The sequence below is a fragment of the Acomys russatus genome, chromosome 15, assembly GCF_903995435.1.
Source record: "Acomys russatus chromosome 15, mAcoRus1.1, whole genome shotgun sequence".
Classification (NCBI taxonomy): domain Eukaryota; kingdom Metazoa; phylum Chordata; class Mammalia; order Rodentia; family Muridae; genus Acomys; species Acomys russatus.
This window is the reverse complement of record NC_067151.1, coordinates 132,850-146,352: the sequence shown is the minus strand read 5'-3', so window position 1 is coordinate 146,352 and position 13,503 is coordinate 132,850. Positions and strand designations below refer to the sequence as shown.

The 13,503-nt window shown below is 38.4% G+C and overlaps 1 protein-coding gene across 2 annotated transcripts in view; it reads left to right on the top strand.

Annotated features, from left to right (window-relative positions):
* Positions 1-13,503, top strand: part of Hps3 (HPS3 biogenesis of lysosomal organelles complex 2 subunit 1) — a 41,912-nt gene that overhangs the window by 13,809 nt on the left and 14,600 nt on the right. Inside the window, exons 6-13 of one of the 2 annotated variants that reach the window (XM_051156958.1) lie at positions 1,161-1,242; positions 3,955-4,109; positions 4,982-5,090; positions 7,722-7,903; positions 9,394-9,574; positions 10,542-10,775; positions 12,388-12,573; positions 12,908-13,096. In XM_051156958.1, coding sequence (XP_051012915.1) covers positions 1,161-1,242; positions 3,955-4,109; positions 4,982-5,090; positions 7,722-7,903; positions 9,394-9,574; positions 10,542-10,775; positions 12,388-12,573; positions 12,908-13,096 — 1,318 coding nt within the window. The remainder of the gene's footprint in view (positions 1-1,160; positions 1,243-3,954; positions 4,110-4,981; positions 5,091-7,721; positions 7,904-9,393; positions 9,575-10,541; positions 10,776-12,387; positions 12,574-12,907; positions 13,097-13,503) is intronic. The other variant, XM_051156959.1, reaches the window with a different exon arrangement.

Sequence of the window (13,503 nt, the reverse complement as noted above, 5' to 3'; positions counted from 1 at the left end):
CATCGTTTTCTCTGGTGTAGATTAGTAAATGTTAGTGCTGGTATTCTAGTTCATGTGGTACCTTCAGAGATTATTTCTTTTAACTGTGGGAATGTTATGAGATGGAAGTAATAGCATTGAGAGTTGTGGAGAGGCCTGTCTGCATGCTGTGAAGGTGCCACAACTTCTGGTTGAATGTTAGCTATTCTTTGGTTTCATTTAATCTTTTTTTTCTTTCTAGTTTTGTTTTTTGAGACAGGGTCTCTCTATCATGTATCTTTGGTTGTTCTGGAACTCACTCTGTAAACTAGGCTGGCCTTAAATTCACAGAGACACAACGTACTGAAAGAAAGGCATGTACCACTGCAGTCAACCTTTTCACCTAGTTTTAAAGAACTCATGTTCACATTCACTTCTCCAAGGTTCTGACTTGTTTCCAGAGTCATTTTTGTAAATACTTTTCAAGATGGATTCGATACTAATTTCAGAGTAAGTAGATTTCTAATCAGTATTGATACTGGTTTAGATAACCACAACATAAAACAGCCAGGAGTCTGTGTGCTCTCAAAGTGTCCTTATGTCTATTTACCCTGCAGATCCACCCTGGGGATGTAGAAGGAGATAGAGGAGTTGGGTTTGGATTTGGGGTCTAGTTGGTTCTCTAGAGAGGCCTCACCCAACATGAACCTTTCCAGTTTTCACAGCAAGATGGTTGGCAAGACATTTCTGAAGAGTTCTGTGTTTCTCATTTCCATTTGACCATTGTTGTGTTTGTATAGTCTGAGTTCATCACACTGCATAATTGAGGCTGAATTTTATTCTGAGATTATAGCATAGACAACAGTCAGGAAATAGGTTGTAATCTGGGCTTTAATAGTCATCCATTTGTACTGTGAGCTACTGTTAGGGGCATTGTATTGTTTGTAAAATGAGGATGTTTGTTCCAGCCTGGCCAGCCTTACTCTTACTTGTGGGTGTCACAGTCAGTGCTTGAGATTGTGATTCTGTGGGAATGAGGTAGCATACAAACATGCCTCAGGGATTCAGCAACACTGTCCTGAGAACCAGTCTAACTCACCATCATTCTTCTGCCATTGCTGTTTGCTGGTGAAGCTTTCCCTGCTGGGTGGAGTCACTGGTTCTTGGCTCCACTGCTTAGTGACATATCTCTTCTTCCTTAGCCAAAGCCTGCAGTGTTTCACCGTGCGATGCAGTGCAGCAGTGGCTCATGAGGAGGACCTGTATGTGGATACTACACTGAAGGTCAGAATCAGCTTCTGATGACAGTAAAACCCTGAGCTCAAGATAGCACATGAATGCTTGCACACTTGTTCTTAGGCCTAAGCTTGGCAAAGATTAAAGACTCAAAAAGATCATATTCATTGTGTTGTCTAATTTTATGCCCACTTGACACAGGCTAGAGTCATCTGAGAGGAGAGTGCGCCAATTGAGAAAATGCCTCCATAAAATCAGGTTGTAAACGGACGGCGGTGGTAGTGCAAACCTTTAATCCTAGTACTCAGGAGGCAGAGGCAGGTGGATCACTGTGAGTTCGAGGCCAGCCTGGTCTACAAAGCAAGTCCAGGACAGCCAAAATAACAGAGAAACCCGTCTCGAAAATCCAAAAAATAAAATCAGGTTGTATCTGATTAAGAGTATCTTCTTAATTCATGTGGGAGGGTCAAGCTCATTGTGGGTGATGCTGTCCCTGGCCTGGTGGTCCTATAAGAAAGCAGGCTGAAGGAGCAATGAGGAGCAAGGCAGTTAGCACCATGGCCCTATGGTCTCTGCATCAGCTCCTGCCTCCAGGTTCTAGCTCGGCTTGAATTCCTATCCTGACCCTCCTTGATGGACTATGATGTAGAAGTATAAGCCAAATAAGCCCTTCCCTCCTCATCTGGCTTTTGGTCATGGTGTTTCATCACAGCAATAGTAATGCTAATTAATACATTCATTAAGTTAGGAGTTCTGGGTAGTAACTAGTAAGCGTTTCTGATGTGTGATTTGACAGTTTTTATGATTGTTTCAAAGTGTTTCACAGGGTTATGAGTAATCGATATCATGTACCTTTAGGTCAGCATTTCTCAATTTTGCAACCTGTGGGTTTCAACCACTCTGGCAAACCTCTAGCTCCAAAAACATGTACATTATGATTTGTAACAGTAGCAAAGTTACAGTTATGAAGTAGCAATGAAAATAATTTCATTGTTCGTGGAACACCACAACATGAGGAACTGATGGTTGAGATCCACTCCTTTAGAGAGAAATTCACACCTATGATGTTTTATTTTGTTTTTCTTGGTTTTATTTTTAAACAGCAGCCCAGGCTGACCTAGAATTCACTATGTATTCCTACCTGGCCTCCAACTTGGATCATTCCTCTTGTGTCAGTCTTCACAGGTTTTATACTCTTGCTTTTATAGGACATACTGCTAACAATCGTACAGAACAATTAAAACAGTATAGTAAGCATTGTGCAATTGAATGTGATGCATGAAAGGGGTTTGTTTTACTATCATCAGAATACAATTTTTTATTTTCCAAGCCTTTGACAATTTTCTGTATTTGAAAGTTACTGGACATGCTAGATCAATAATTTCATTTTTGTTTTTAGTGAGAATATCCGTAATATCAGAAAAACTTTGATTACAAGTGAATGTAGACAAGTTTTTGATGATCATCTGAACTTGAATTTCTTTTCTCGGAAATGTAGTCATCATTTATATAACATTATCTGTGCTGTTTCATTTCTAAGGAATAAGTTAATTAAATAAATATTTGTAACAAGTGTACATGTTGCAAACAGCCTCCAAATTATGCTCTCCTGGTTTTTACAGGTGACTTTATGTCTACCTACAACCTTAGTGCCCTTTTTGGGGTAGGTGGGGTGGTGCTGTCTGTTAATGATTACTAACAGATAACAATAGCTATTTGTTCCTGCCTGAGGTACTGTTTTATTTTCTTTTTTGTTGTTGTTTGTTTTTTTGAGACTGGACATCTCTGGATAGTGCTGGTTGTTCTGGACTCTGAAGACCTGACTGGGCTCAAACTCAGAGATCTACCTGTCTCTACCTCCCAGTGAGTGCTGGGATTAAACACATGTGCTACTACCGCCCAGCTAAGGTACTGTTACCACAGTACTATTACCTAATATCTGGAGAGTAATAGTGTCCTATAGAGACACATGCCCAAGGCTTTTAGATATCTCAGGCTTTGTTTATAACAAAGGGGTTAACAGTTAGGGACAGCCAAACATACAAACATTTCTCTCTCACACTCCTATACAAAGAAAGCTCTGCTTGTTACAGTGTAACATTGTATAGCATCCAGGGCTTTTCTTCCAGCTAGGTCTTTCAAGGACTAGTCTGCAATAGTTCTCACAGCTTTGAGATCCTCTCTGTGTGCTTATAGTCAGCAGTACAGAAAATATCTATGTAGTAGATGTTTATTGACATGCATACATTAATTATTCTAAAGGATAGGAACTGGATAGAGGATTTTTGTCAAATGGACAGACTGACTTTGTTTTTTTTTTTTATTTTGTTTTGTTTTTGTTTTTGTTTGTTTGCTTTTTCTCTTCAAGACAGAGTTTCTCTATGCAGCCTTGGACTCACTCTGTAGACTAGGTTGTCCTTGAACTCACAGAGATCCACCTGGCTCTGCCTTCTAAATGCTGGAATTAAAGATGTACACCCATCACCATCTGGCCTTGCTGGTTTGTTTTTAAAGACAGGGTCTCATGTATCTCAGGTTGTAACTTACTTTGTAGCTGACTGTAACTTTGAATTTCTGGTCATCCTGTCTCCGCCTCGTGAATGTGGGGATTACAGGTGTCAGCCTGTAACTACCCCTGGTATGCTGTGCTGGTAATTGAATCTGGGGCTTCAACTGAGCTACATCCCCAGTCCTGACTTTTGAAGATGAGGTTCACCTACCTTCATTCATTGGCTAAATTTGTAATATATCCTTTATTAGGCCTGCCCACCTGTCAGTATGGACGTGTGCGCTCTAAGGATACAGCTTTTCATAGGCTTGAAAGCCATCTGTCATTTTAAAAACCACATCATACTTCTGACCAAGGCAGACTCTGAGGCCACTGCAGAGAGAAGAGAGTCACCCAAGAGGTTTATGTAAGCATTCCCCTAGCCTGACACATTTCTGCTAGTTTCTGGAATGAGATATAACTGCTATATTTTATGTGCGTCTTAGTTTTATTTTTTTAATTGAAACTCAGACCTAACAGATAAATGGCTTTTCCAGAGAAAATTAAAAAGGTATAAAGACCATAATTTATTATGGAACTTTTATAAGAAATGAATTATAAGATAGTTTCAGTAAGTATTACCTGTACTGTAAATAAGAATCTTAAAAACATGCCATCCTTTTAGAATTATGAGGATAGACAGAATCTGCAATGTTAATCCTTCCCACAAAGCTTTTTATTGCTTTTCTTCTTTGGCCTTTAAAGCACTTGCACTTTTTATCCAATAGTCATTTTTTTATTGTAAAAGAGCTTATTAATATATTTGTTAGATTAAAGAATAATCTATTTTATACTAAAGAAAATACATCACAGTAAAAGTACAAGATAAAATAATGCTTTAAACCAACTCATAGACCTCTGTGTTTTCAACATTTCCCAGTGATGTGAATGTTTTATATGTTGTTTCTGTTAAGATTTTTGTGTTAATGGCATGCTGGAATCATGGACGCCACAGTGGAGTGAGCCTGAATATAAGGATTTTCAAAGCTAATAGGTCTGCATGCCTATTTGGGGAGTTTAGTATTGGAGAATTGGAGGCAAATTGGCTTATCACAGAATAGAAAATGCCATATACCTATGAAATTCTGTGAACTATGGAAATTGACTATAGGTATACTAATTACCAAGGAAAAATTAAGTAGAAGTGATGTCATAATTGTATTATTTTATAATACCCAATATTTACAGGTGAAAACTTAATTTATTAATGACATGTCTTATAATTCTGATCCTTTTCAGTTCTAGAAAAGATGCCAGTGTCAGGAGCAGAACCTCTCATCCTGCTGAATCTGGATGGAATCTGTATATTGTGAATACCACTGCACCAGTTCAGCTATACAAAGAAATGGTACTTTTTCAGACATCTGATTCTTCTTCATAGAAATTTAGAGTGAAATTGAACATCAGAGGCTGATTCTAGGCAGACATTGCTTTTGTTACTGCCTAACCTCTACCCCATGTATTTCACCAAGGAATCTCCAAACAAGGAAAACAACATGGATTTAATTTATTATACATTCAGGACACTATATCCAGACAGCTTCCAGACTCCATCATGACAGTCACCTTGTTTTCACAGCTTGTGACACTTGCGAGCAAGTAGTAACTGCCTCCCTAAGGGGAAGACCCCTTATTCATGCTCACCCGCCAGAGAGGGCTACTCAACTGATTTAAGGGCAAGTAGCCCTTGAAGTTGAGTCATAGTGTTCTGGTTAGTTCTCCTCAACATGCCACACAAACCTGGCATAATCTGGGAAGAAGAAATCTTAATTGATTCCTTCTTCAGATTTCCCTGTAGGCAGGTCTCTTGGTTATTGTCTTAATTAATCATTGAGGTTTGAGGGCCTCTCCCACTGTTAGTTTTATCATTAAAACAAAAGCACCTAGTGAAGAGAACCAGAAAATGAAGTTGGAAAAAAAAAATCTCAGATCATTTCTTTCTTCTTACTCTTTCTTTGGAGTGTAGCAGGTTGTCCCCAAGAACAGTAGCTACTGCAGCAGCAGCCTGTTGAGGGGCTTAGAGTTGGCATTCCTGTCCTGTTCTAAGATTCAGAGCTCCCTACTCATCTCTCAAAATTAAAATACCTTTCTTTTAAATAATGTCAAGCTTAGAGAAGTTATAAGAATGAGGAAAATATAAAGAATACCTTATAGCTATACTCCTCTCAATTTGCCCTCGTGGTTTTCTCCTATACTTGCTCCACACAGTTATTTTCCTTGGTTTGTTGAAAAACAATTGCATATATCACAGCTTTGACTCTAAATTATCAGGTACTCTCTTGTCTTACCAGAGTAAGCCATATGCTGCAGTAAATTTAATCTTGACACAGTATCTAGTCCACGATTTGTATCCCACCCAGTTTAGTCAGTGGATTCAGCTTTCCCATTGATCCAGTCTAGGATCACATAATATGCTTGATTATGCTGCCGTAGCTTCTTTTAATCTAAAATATTTCTATAACCTTTTGTTTTATAACATTGACACTTTGAGGAAATGTAAATTTCTTATTTAGTTTTTTTTTTCTCTGTTTTGTGAATGTTCTTAATTTTGTTACATTTTTATGATAAGATTTTGGCTATACATTCTCAGCCAGAAAACTGCATAGATAACGTATTTTTCTAGTGTATCACGTTGTGGAAGCAGATGATGACCTTGATACCTCACTGGTGGTATCAATTTTGGTGGATGGTTAAGGATTGACTAACTTGTCTCTGATATTTTTATACTAGTAATTATATAAAATTTGTCGTGGAGAGTCTGAGATTTCATCTAAACGTGACTCCTGAAGTCTGATGATTCTGATTAAAGAGGTTAGGTAGTGGTGGTTTTGGTGAGCCCACTGTGAGCTATGGAAATAGATATCATAGAGTAACCAGGTACAACTAAACAAGGGAGACTTCTTAGTTTGAAAAGCTAAGTCATAGACCCTTAAAGAAAAAGTTGATTATTACAAGTATGTTCAAAAGCCTTATCAAATTGGGAACAAATTATTGGTAACTACATTATCAATATTATAATATTATTTGGAATTTCTTAATGGCATAAGCTCCTAACCAAGGAATGTTTGTATCATAAGTGTATTAAATTGACCTATAAGTTGTGGAGAAAGAAAATTCCTGCTAAGACCCTATTAAGTGACCAGGATAGGTTTTTGTTTGTTTGTTTATTTTTTTGGTTTTTTTTTTTTTTTTTTTTTCAACTTGATGAACACTAGAGTTATCTGGGGAGAGAAATCTTATTGCAGAAAATGCCTCCATCAGTTTAGCCTGTAGGCATATCTGTAGGATATTTTCTTGATTAATGATTGATGTGGGAGTGCCCAGTTCACTGTGGCAGTACCAACCCTGAGCTGGTGGTTCAGGATGGTATAAGAAAGCAGACTGAGGGCTGGAGAAATGGATCTGTGGTTATAAGCACTTAATGCTCTTATAGGGAAAACAGCTTTAATTCTCAGTACCCACATTGTGGCTCTTAACAATGAATAACTCTAGTTGCAGGGGATCTGATGACCTCTTCTGACCTCTCGACATTCATAGGGTACACAGACATACATGTATGTACACAAAACATTCAAATATTTATACATATAAAATTAATTAAATAAATCTAAAACAAGAGGAGGTCGAGAGGGAGGTGGAGGAGAAGGAAAAGAAAGCAAGCTGACCAAGCCTAAGCAGTGGTCCTTTCTGGTCTGTTTCAATTCCTGGTTCCAGGTTCCTTCCATGGCTTCCATTAGTGATCAACTGTGACATGAAAGCCAAATAAATTATTTACTCCACAAGTTGTCTTTGGTGGTGTTTTATTACAGCCATAAAAAGCAAACTAAGACAATATACAACCACTTATTTATTTACTTTTAGTATTTAACATTCCCATATATTAATTTAATAACAAAATGTAATGAAGTCCTTCAGAGTGAGAATGGGGTGGGAAACTGGCTATCTTGAGAGATACTAGTTGTTTGTCTTCTTGTTTCAGGTAGACTATAGTAACAGCTACAAGACTGTGAAAACCCAGAGCTGTATTCACTTGCTCAGCGAGGCTCATCTGTTAGTGAGAGCTGCCCTGATGGATGGCAGTCAACTGGACCCTGCAGAGAAAGCAGAGCTCTTAGAAGCTTTTAAAGAAAGCTGTGTGCACCTTGGAGACTGTTACAGCAGGTTAGTGAAGCCTCTTAAGCTGTGTTACAAAATTTTACATATACTTGCCAGGTTTTTTGTTTGCTTGTTTTTTTTTTTTTTTTTTTTAATCTCTGGGAGTTGGTTCATTTTTCTCATGATTTCACAAGCATTTGTTGAATGTGTTCCATGTGCCAGGTACTGTGGTAGGCTTGAGATACAAATTGAATATGACCTACCCAGTGTCTTGGAAGTGTCACAGTTTGTTATCTAACTTTTCAATTTGGAGGGTCCTTTTATTTACTTATTTTGCTTTGTTTTATTTTTGTTTTCATGATTTGAGGGGCTCATGACCAGGGAAAAAGAACTAAAATAGCTTTGGTATTTGTTGTCTGTTAGCTTCAGGAAGGGGTGCAATTGGAACACTTCGTGATCTTAATATTAGCAGTCAGTAATTTCATGATATCAGAAAGGTATACTAAGGTCAGAAGAGATTTTTATTTCTGAGAACCATTTTTTTAAAATTTTTATTGATTCTTTCTGAATTTTTCATCATGCATTCCAATCCCACTCATCTCCCCGTCCCTTTGAAACTGCCCTCTGCCCTTGCAACCTCCCCTACAAAAGAAGACAAGCAAACAACAACAGCAAACATCTCATTGTGGAAGCTGTGGCGTACTACAGTGTGAGACACAGTATATACTTTTGTCTGCACGTCTTTTCTTGCAAATGTTCATTGCAATGAGTCATTGGTGGGTTAGATGCCATCTTGAATATCTGCTGTACTATCAATACTGGATCCACACCAGGACTTTTTGGATATCCTGTCATCGCCCCTTGTCAGGAGATGCTCCAGCTTTGGATCTGCTGAACCAGCTGCCTCAGAAGCTACAGCAGTTCATAGATAGAGTAGATGTTGGGGTAGGCCAGCTCAAAGACCTGTATCTGGGTTTGCGTGGTAGCATTGGTCAGCATGCCAAAGCTCTCCTGCGCCCTCACCACCACGGCGAGCTCTCCAGCATTACCCTGGCTATCCGGCCCAGTGCTGCAGCCTGCAAGGCTACGGCCTGCTCTTGCTTTCTCATGCCCTAGGGGCCAGCTCTCCTATGTCTGTGACACCAGAGTCAGCTATACTGTGTTGCCCAGGTGAGGTGCAGGGCCTGTTCTCCCAATTGTTGCAGCTGGTGTATACTGTGTCTCATACTGTAACACTTCCACAGCTCTGAGAACTGTGATAATGACAGCTTTTGTAGACTATGTTTTACAGGGTTACATCACTCATCTAAGTGATTATAAGTGACTGGAATAGACTATGATGAACTTACATGCTATTATTTTAGAGGCATATTAAATATTAAAATTCACTTAATGAAATACAGCTTTTCTACCTTATAGTGCTAATTGGAGTGACTTTATAAAACCAAATTGTGAGGCTTATGTTTTGTAAACCATTATCTGTTTGATTACTCACTGTCTTAAGTAGCTGGCACAGAAATGCACATCTGACGGCCTCTAAATTTCTATCTCTTTAGGCTTGACACTGAGCAATCCCACCTTGCCTTGCCGTACTATAAAATGTCTGGTTTGTCTCTGGCTGAAGTCTTGGCCCGTGTGGACTTGACAAGAGAGAATGAATCACAGAAATATGAGAAAGGATTAATATTTTATATTAATCATTCACTTTATGAAAACCTGGATGAAGAATTAAGTGAAGTGAATACAATTTCCTATGAAGTTGTAGCTTCTCTTTTAACTTTTCATTTTAGTAAAATTTTAGTTAGTAATATTTAGAATTCAAGTTCCAAATATTTTCTTCTTTTTTTTTTCACTACAAATTAGCATGCTCTTTACTTTTGTTTGTTTGCTTGTTTGTTTTGCCTTTGCAAGACAGGCTTTCTCTGTGTGGCCTTGGCTTTCCTGGTCTCGCTTTGTAGAACCGCTGGCCTTGAACTCATAGTGATCTGCCTGCCTCTGTCTCCCTGAGTGCTGGTATTAAAGACGTGTGCCACCACAACCAGCTGCCCTTTACTTTTTTAATGATTGTAGAATTATAGCTTGGAAAAGAATTTAGGGTTACTTTCTCAGTATTCAGCAAAGAGGTATTATCTGTTGTGGCTGAGGGACTTGCGTAGTCCCTGAAGAGAAAGACAGAAGCTGCCGCCTTTCTTTGCAGTATGTTTTTTTGGTTCAACTTTATTTGCCCTATTTTGCAAGTGTCCAAACTTTATTTAAGGGACAGTGACCTCTTGAAACATTATTAGAGACTATTTAAAGTTCCTTTTGTATTTTAAGCACAGTTGGGGAAATTGAAATACCCTATATTTGGAGATTTTGAGGGAAGTAAAACTTCTCCTGAATTATAATATTGGGTATTTTTTGAACTGTTATACTTTTTAAATTGTAGATTTTTTAAGTATAATATTTTCCCTATGTTTTTAGAATGAGAAATATTGGCCACAAATTGGGATATATTTTTCACTACTTTTATTTCCTTATTGCATCTCTATAGACAGATAATGTCAGCTCATTTCTGGTCTTCCAAATATTTTCATGATCTCTGTATTTCTCATAATCACATGTTATTTATCTACTGCCTTTGCATGCATACATTCCTTTTTTTTCCTTCGTTGTATTGCTTCCTATTGGCTAACATTTTATTCTTTGTTCATACTCATCAAAGGAATTAACAGCAAAAGTGGCTCAGATATTTCATGTAGCTGAGCCGAAGCAACTGCCTCACGTTCTCTCTAGTCCTTCTCTGAAGAATATTGATCCTTTAACTGCCTTGCGTTATTTAAGGAAGCTGGATACTTGTGGATTGTCACCAGTCTTAGTCACCTTGACCAAGGCAGCAATGGCCTTGAAAATGGGGGATCTTGACATGTACAGAAATGAAATGAAAAGTCATTCAGAGGTATGGTACTGTGCCTGGTGTTAACAGCAGTCTGAAAGAGGATAGGAGGAGGTCCTATGTTTTGTTGGCTTACATTTTTGAAAATTATTTTATTTGGGTTCTTAATGCCTTTATCTCCCTTTTCTACCCCAATCCCTTCCAATACCAGGTAGAAGAGAAAAAAGGTTAGTGAGGAGAGGGGCCATACTTCTCTTTTGGCTACTTTCTGCTGGTTAGGCTCATCTGGTTCCTTGCAGCAAGTCCAGCCTTCCTAGTTAGGATACCTCCAACTTTTTCTTCTAGTCAGACTGCAACAGGAACAACCAGGAGCAGCAGTGGGGAGCAGCTGCAGCCTTCTTCTTCCTTGGAGGCCCCCTTCCCTCTCTGGGCTCTGGCATTTATTCCCTCTCTGAGTCCCCAGAATTAAACTATCTGCAGCTGCCAAAGGTCATACCTTTATCAGAGGCCACAGGAGGCAAATATTGAGCTGTTGTGGACAATCTAAAGGAGCTCCTGAAATTAAAACAAAATCATGTTTACATAACATAACTGAGTTTTTAAAGACACTAAAACTTCCACTACAGTGTTTGGTACAGAAGACTATAAAAGCTATGCCCACAGCCAACAATTAGAGTAGGTGTTTACTGAAAGTACAACAGAGTGATGAGTTTTTTAAGTATAGAAAGAAGGATATATTCTAAGAGCATATATAGGGGAGGAGGTCTCCCTCAGTCACAGACATAGCGGAGGGGAGAAGGGGAGAAATGGGAGGGAGGAAAGAATGGGAGGAAACAGGGGAAGGGCTAACAATCAAGATGTAATATGAATAAATTAATTAAAAAGAAAAAAGAAAGAAAGAAGGATATTAACTGTAAGCCACAGGAGTGCAAAAGTATTCCCCACTCAGAAAAATCCCAAGTGACGCCATGGAGTAGAGGATATTTAAATGGTATGCCAAAGGAGGAAAGGTCATTTCTTTTGGAAAAGGGATCATTTAGGGACAGGCCAAAGATTATAATAATTTAAGGTGGGGAACAAGGGGATCACTTGTGTATTTATGTCCCAGGCCCATTCTGAGTTGCTTGCATATATTATTTAATTTAATTCTTGTTTAGTGCTGAGGTCAGTGTTGTTATAACCACTATACACATGAGATACAGAGCTAAAACAACTTGTTTGTAATTGCATAGTTGCAATTGAGCAGCATTGAGCACCAGGGTGACCTTAAAGCCTGAACCTTGTTTTTTTGTTAGTGCTGCCTGCTGGCTCATATATTCACAGTATAACACCATTTTCTAAAACAGGAAAAGCATCATTATACCAGAAGACGATTTGCTATGAAACAAGTTAACATCAGGGTAACTCTTTTGAAGAGTAGAACTCTGAAAATCAGGGTTTTCTTTCCAAATTTTTGAGAAAAAAACTTAGAACATATATATACAGATATATTAATAATTTATACAAAACAGCTAATATCCTTCTTGGGAATAAGAGCTAGATTTTTTAGCTAAAAACTGGAAATACAGTGTTAAGAACTTGCCCGAAATCATGAAGGCACTAGGATATGTATGTGAGATGAGTAATTTTTATGTGATGTACATTTCACTCCAACATTTATTTTTTTAATCTGAAGATGAAGCTGGTGAATGGTTTTATTCTGGAACCTCAGCTGTTAATTCAGCGGTGGAAAGGACAGATTGTTCCTACTGAATTTGCAATTCACTTGAAGGAAACTCAGCCTGAATTGCTTGTAGCTTCAGTCTTGGGCTTACAGAAGAATGGTAAAACTGGAATTGAAGAAGCAGATTTTTTCTTTAAGGTTTGTCCAGCTGAAAATATAATTTTTCTGAATGATCTGATAGAAACCAAGGGAGCGTGGGGAGTAGAACTGGGGTAAGTTTTCATTCATTATTGAAAAGACAGACATCTGTATAATCAATTTATAATGTAAACATACAGATTAAAAAATGTTTCTGGAGAAACTCCATGCGTGAAACCTAGAATCTGTCTTTTATTTTAAAAAAATATATGTAACTTTTTTCTTACCATGGATGTCAAGACAAAATTGTAAACTGTATTGTAAACATGGTGGAGTGACAGCTCTGTTGTCACAATAGTGGCTCTGCATTTATGTGGGATGCACTGTTTTCAAGGTGCTGTGTGGAAAGAATGAAGACACAATTCCTCAGCTTTTGGTAGACTTCTGGGAAGCTCAGCTTGTAGCTTGTCTCCCAAATGTGGTACTTCAGGAACTCTTCTTCAAGCTCACATCGCAGTACATCTGGAGGTTATCTAAGAAACAGTGTCCTGATACCATACCGTTGAGAACAGCAGAGGATTTGGTAAGATAATGAAATAGTACCTTAACTGCATGCATGTGTGCTGCAATAATCTGTTCTTAATTTTGTTTCATTTTTAAGGCAGATAGAGGGAGGGGGAGAGGGAGAACACACTGTGTACATGCACAGATGCAGTTCCTCTCCGTAGCGTCTAAAGGTCACTCAAGTATTATTCTCAGGTCTCTGTCCATTTCTTTTGCAACAGGGTCTCTCATTGGCATGCAGGACACTAGCTGGCCAGAGATTGCCTAGGGATTCTCTGTTCTGCCTCCTGAGCATTGAAATTACAAACTTGTACCACCATACCTAACATTTTCTAGGTTCTGGGAATCAAACTCAGGTCTTCATTCTTGTGGGACATTAGCTATCTTCCTAGCCTCTACTTTATTAATACTTACAACGTACCTATG